The sequence below is a fragment of the Cricetulus griseus genome, chromosome 3 (assembly GCF_003668045.3).
Source record: "Cricetulus griseus strain 17A/GY chromosome 3, alternate assembly CriGri-PICRH-1.0, whole genome shotgun sequence".
Taxonomy (NCBI): domain Eukaryota; kingdom Metazoa; phylum Chordata; class Mammalia; order Rodentia; family Cricetidae; genus Cricetulus; species Cricetulus griseus.
In genome coordinates, this window is record NC_048596.1 from 90,483,042 (window position 1) to 90,489,216 (window position 6,175).

Genomic DNA, 6,175 nt, shown 5'->3' on the forward strand with positions numbered 1-6,175 from the left:
GAACTTATACCATGATCTAAAAACAATGTCTATTTCAAATGACAGATTACTAAGGTTTCCTAAAGTATGGAATCAACAGGAAATTGTCACATTTAAAAATAACAATAAGGACACTGTGAGGCTGAAGCAGATGGATCTCTGTGAGTTCGAAGCCAGCCTCGTCTATATAGTGAGTTCCAGGACAGCCATGGCTACAAAGTGAAACTGTGTTGGGGGGGGTGTCCCACACACACACAAAGGGAGGGCTAAAGGGGAGAGAGGAACGACAGACAAGAGCAACAAGTACTCTTAACTGCTGAAGTATCTCTCCAGCACCAAGATTAAAATTTCAAAAACAGAAACTGAACTTAATCCCTTAAGTATCTCTCTGTATTCTAACCTGTGAAACAGAGCAACACCAAATCAATATTAGAATAAAATAATGAGCCACTTTTTAACAATATAATTATGAATTGGGCTAATGGAGCGGATGGCTTCTAAAGTGGGCAGAAATGGTTCCCTTCTTTGTGGGCAGAAGGGAACTTTTGAAAACTTTCAGGAAGACCACTGACCTGCAGTGACCTTATCCCCACTTGTTTTAACAAGGAAACATCCCTGTGACAATGCTGAACAAGCGCTATTATCATACATGGTTTTTAATCATGTGTTCTGTGTTTTAATATTCATTTGCTTGGTTTTATGTGTAGATGTGCATATATGTGCCCTGTGCACATGCAGGAGCCCACAGAAGTCAGAAGAGAGCATTGGATCCCCTGGAGGTGGAATTGCAAATGGTTGTGAGCCACCATGTATGTGGGTGTTAGAAACCAACCCGTTTCCTCTACAAGAGCCATAAGTGCTCTTTAACTATTGAGCCATCTCTCAGCCCCCATATGCTCAGTGAAAACCTGTATTTGCAACACCAAAATAATGTCATTACATTATTAAATTTTTCTTTGGATTTTACATTTCAAACTGAGTATCTTCTGCTGTTTCTGTTTGCTATCTAATTTATCGTTACACTTCATATCGTATATGCCTTCCACTGCATGCATGTGGAGGTCAGTAGACAACTTGTAAGAGTCACTTCTCTCTTTCCACTATGGGGCTAGTCAGGTTTGGGAACAAGTGCCTTTACCACCCTTTCTTTTGTTCCTTTAAACAGTCTGCTATGTAGCTCTGGCTATCATGAAGCTCACCATATAGCCAAGACTATCTCAAACTTGCAGTAACCCTCCTTCCTCAGATTCTCAAGTGTTGGGATTACAAGTGTGAGCCAACATTCCTAGCTAGACTTCTTGTTTTTTAAAGATAAGGTAATTATCTAAGCAATATAGTCTATAATATAGTCTATATGGGCAGGGGGCAGAAAGAATGAATAAACAGGCGTTTTCTTCTGGGTTTTGGTGAGGTTTTTTTGTTTTGTTTTGTTTTTGTTTGGTGTTTTGTGTTTGTTTGTTTGTTTGTTTGTTTGTTTGTTTGTTTGTTTGAGACAGGGTTTCTTCTTGTAATAGCCCTGGCTGTCCTGGAACTCCATTGTAGACCAGGCTGGCTCGAACTCACAGAGATCCTCCTGTCTCTACCACCCCAGTGCTGGGACCAAAGGTGTGTACCACCACAGCTGGCTCTAAACAGGCATTTTCTAATGATTTCACTCTCTTAATTTGCATGCCAAAATTTAAACTCTTTGAAAGCAAGACTCCTATTGATTTATTTTTCTCCCATGTCTCACAACACTATGACCTGCACTGGGCACAATGCCCAACACAAGAAGCATCCATCCTTCATATACTGAATGAGTCCATATGTGCCAAAAGTTACAAAGGTAGGTCAGCAAGACGTCTCAGAAGCGCAAGCCTGAAAGCATGAGTTCAATCCCTGGAAGCCACTGTGGAGGGAGATAAAAGACTCCTGAAAGTTGTTATCTGAACACCACAGACATACCACGGCACACATGCTTCTGATTTTACACACATACACACATACACAATAATTAGCAAATGTTTTTTAAAGTTATGAGGAAGGGCTGGAGAGGCAGCTTAGCAGTTAAAACCACTTGCTGTTCTTCCAGAGGACCTAGGTTTGATTCCTAGTACCTACATATCGGCTCACCATTGTTTGTAACTCAAGTCCCAGAGGGTCCTATGCCCTCTTCTGGTCTCTGAGGGAACTACGCACATGTGGTGCACAAACATACAAGCAGGCAAAACACCCATACACATAAAAGAAAAATAATGTGTGGTGGTGGTGGCGGCGCACGCCTTTAATCCCAGCACTTGGGAGGGAGAGACAGGTGGATCTCTGTGAGTTTGAGGCCAGCCTGGTCTACAGAGCGAGTGCCAGGACAGCCTCCAAAACTACACAGAAAAACCCTGTCTCAAAAAACCAAAAAAAGAAGAAGAAGGAGGAGGGAGGAGGAGGAGGAGGAGGAGGAGGAGGAGGAAGAAGGAAGAAGAAGAAAGAAGAAGAAGAAGAAGAAGAAGAAGAAGAAGAAGAAGAAGAAGAAGAAGAAGAAGAAAAGAAGAAGGGAAGGAAGGAAAAAGAAAGCCCAAGAAGAAAAAGAAAGAAAGAAAAAAAAAACAGACCAGAAAAATGACTCAACAGATAAAGGTGCTTGGCCACCAGGTCCACTCTCCAGAGCCCACCAGGTAGAAAGAGAGAACTGACTCCTCGGCATTGTCCTCATCTCCACGTACATCATAGAACACACACACACACACACACACACACAATCACACACTACAAACAAACATAAAATAAATTAATGAATAAACAAATTAGATAAACCAGGCATGGTTTCCACATGCTATCTCAGCACCTGAAAGGGAAAAGTGGGAAGATTACTGTAAGTCTGAAGTTGGCCTGGTCTATACAGCAAGTTCCAGCCCATTCAGGTCTACATAGATTCTGTCTAAAACAAACAAACAGTTAAATTAAAATAAATGAGCAGGTATATAGAGACAGAAGCATAGCTGGGTGATAAAGAGCTTGCTTGGGATGCAGCACTACAAAGGTGAAAAAAGAAACACGTAAGCAGAGGCTGTGTGGGGGTGCATGTGGCTCAGTGAGCCCGTGGGGACCTGAACTCAACCCCTACCATCTCTGTGAAAAAAAAAACCCAGCATAGTGGTATGTGCTTGTAATCCTTGCACTGGGGAGGTGGAGATCGGAGGATTCCCTGGGGCTCAACAGTAACCAGCCTAGTCTAACTGGTGACTTTCTGCGGGAGGTACATGGCCTTCCTGAGAATGGCACCAGAGGTTACCCTCTGCCCTCTACAAGCACCATGTACCAAGTGCACCCACACATACAAGAGCACATGCATACACAGATACACACACAGTTTTTAAGTAAAAATGGAACTAAGGACTAGCTCAGGGGTAGACTGTTAGTCTAGCATGCTGGGTTCCATCCCGTATACAGAGGGAAAAAAAAGTTCTAAAACAACCAACCTTTTATTAAATTAGCATGGTACTTTATACACATTAAGAAGACAAAAAAAAAAAAATGCCTGGTGGTGGTGGTGGCACACACCTTTAATCCCAGCGCTTGGGAGGCAGAGGCTAGTGGATCTCTGTGAGTTGGACACCAGCCTGGTCTACAAGAACTAGTTCCAGGACAGCCTCCAAAGCCACAGAGAAACTCTGTCTCGAAAAACAAAAACAAGAAGACAAATAATTTTGTATAAATAAATCAATACATTAATTTCAAAACGCTACTGTTCACTAATGATACAGACTCAAACATTAAGAAGAAATTTAAAGTATTTTCAGTTCCAAAAACACTGGCAAGATGTACACACTAAATTAATCCAAAGTTTCTTATGTAGACACAGGAGAGACCAACTCCAATTTCACAGATGTGCTAACATGTGATTGAAACTATGAACTGAGATTTTACACTTCCTGCCTAGGTTGCTGTCAACAATTCCCTAAGGGACCAGCAAGATGGCTCAGTGGGTTAAAGGTGCTTGCTGCCAAGCCTGATGACTTGTGTTTGACCCTAGGAATCCACCCAATGGAAGGACAGAACTGACTCCTGAAAGTTGTCCTCTGATCTACAGATCCACACTGTGACACCCAAACCACACTGAAGTAAGCACCCACACACATAGACATACACAATGATATTAAACATTAAATAAATGGAAGTTCTCTAGGGTAAGTAGAGGTTTCATTTAATTTTTTTAAAAAATCAACTAGGTTCTTTCTCTCAATTTGTTAATGGAGTAAAATGGCAATCCTAAATCTAACAATATCAAACATTACATTAAATGTAAATGGCCTACATAATCTGATTGAGACAGGTATCACAGGACAACCAAGGCTACACAGAGAAACACTGTCAAAAAAAAAGTCAGGTGTCAGAATGGTTAAAACAAGACCTAGCTACACAGTATACAAAAACTGTAATAGTAGGTAAAAGTAAGAACAAACTCATACAACTCTATTCAGAATCACAAGTAAACTAGAAGTAACATAAATCTTCAAGTAAGTGAATAACCATGGCACACCTATACAATGTAATAACCTAGCAATAACAACAGTACACACAAGATAGATCAATTCCTGAGTAAAGGAAGCCAGTTTTAGAAGATCCCATTCATATCAGACTGTAGAAAAAGAAAAACTAGAACAGATCAATGGTTACCGCCTGTTGGAGATGCGGCAGTTTGACAAAGCTTTGTGGGACGGAACTGATGAAATCCTAGTGATAGTGACTTCCTACATGTGCTAAAACTCATTGAACTGTACACCAGAAATGCCTATTGCCTTTTTAAAATATTAACTTTAAACTATGTGTTTGAGGTGAAAACGTGTGTGCTGCTGCCCACAGAGACAAGAGGCATCAGATGCCCCGGGAGCTGAAGGTACAGGCAGGTGTGAGCTGCCCCACGTGAGTGCTGGGAATGGAATCCGGTCCTCTGGAAATGCAGTTGCTCTTAACCACTGAACCTCCCACTCTCCGGGCCCCTATATGTTGATTTTTAAAGAAAAAGTATGTGTCTAATTTCCATCGGCCCTTACAGACTATGATTTAATGAATAAGATCAAAAGGAAAACAAGTGAGAACGCCAAATCCTACTAGCACAAAAGCCACTACTAAAAAGAACTTCCTCATTTACTGCACAAAATATACAAAGCAACCCCAATCTTCGAAACTTCTTCCCAGAAGAGGCTAAAAAAACGGTCATTCAGATCCAAAATGTGTATATTTGAAAAATGCCTGTGAATGGCTCTTCTTGTCTGTTTCTATATCTCAGACTCTTCAAGAGGCTGCCAATTTCTCCTGGCTGAGTGCCACTTTGGGGTTTACTCAACTTACAAGTGTCCCTTTATGCGTACCTCACACTCTGGGGTCCTTGGGCAGCCCTGACTAGGACTATGCAAAGGCCATTGCTTTTGCCCAGAGCCAGCAAGATCCGGGCTGCTCGGCACGCGCTCTCACTAGCCCCAAGGTCTGTGGACGCTTGGACGCTGGGCGGCGAGGCTGAGGCTCCCGGGCTCCGCGACTCTCCGTCACAGGGGGACGCCCTGCAGGTCCCGCGGCGCCCCTTAGAGCGCACCTCAAGCCGTCGGGGGAGCGGGAGGAGCGCGCCCGACCCCGCGCACCGCCCGGAGGCCAGAAGGAAGAGTGTGGACCGCCGCCCCGCCACATGCCTTCCCAGCCACCCCTCCCCGCGGACACCGCCACGGGTCCATTCCCCCGGGAAGCGCCTGCGGGGGATACCCACCTTGAGCTGCGACTTGGAGACCTTGCCGCTGCGGTCCAGGTCGAGCGCGGTGAAGGCGTGCCAGATGGCTTTGAGCAGCTCGTCCTTCAAGCCCCCCATGGCTGTGGCCGCGCTGCCCCGACGGACCTGGCCCACCCAGTCGGCCCCTCAGCGACTCAGCCTCCAGCAGGAGCTCCCCAGACGACGCTGGCCGCCGTGCGGTCACCTGACCGTGGCACACCCCGCCTACTCTGACCCCGCCCTCTGGGGCCCCGCCCCTCCCCTCTGTCTCCCCAGCCAGCCCAGGACCGCCGCCTCTCTCTGTCCAGTGTGGGTTTGTAAACACCACGCCAAGTCCCTCTGGTGGATTTCCACACCAACTCGGGCGATTTTCAGAACTCAAGTATACGTCCGAAGAAACGTCCCCCATCCCGAGGAACACGTGAGACTGTAGTGATTAGCCTCTGCGACCTCTATGACAGT

At 44.9% G+C, this 6,175-nt stretch overlaps 1 protein-coding gene across 1 annotated transcript in view; it reads right to left on the bottom strand.

Annotated features, from left to right (window-relative positions):
• Positions 1–5,917, bottom strand: part of Swap70 (switching B cell complex subunit SWAP70) — a 59,182-nt gene extending 53,265 nt beyond the window's left edge. The window contains exon 1 of the mRNA XM_027410073.2: positions 5,714–5,917. Coding sequence (XP_027265874.1) covers positions 5,714–5,812 — 99 coding nt within the window. The 5' untranslated portion in view covers positions 5,813–5,917. The remainder of the gene's footprint in view (positions 1–5,713) is intronic.
• Positions 5,918–6,175: the final 258 nt, after the last annotated feature.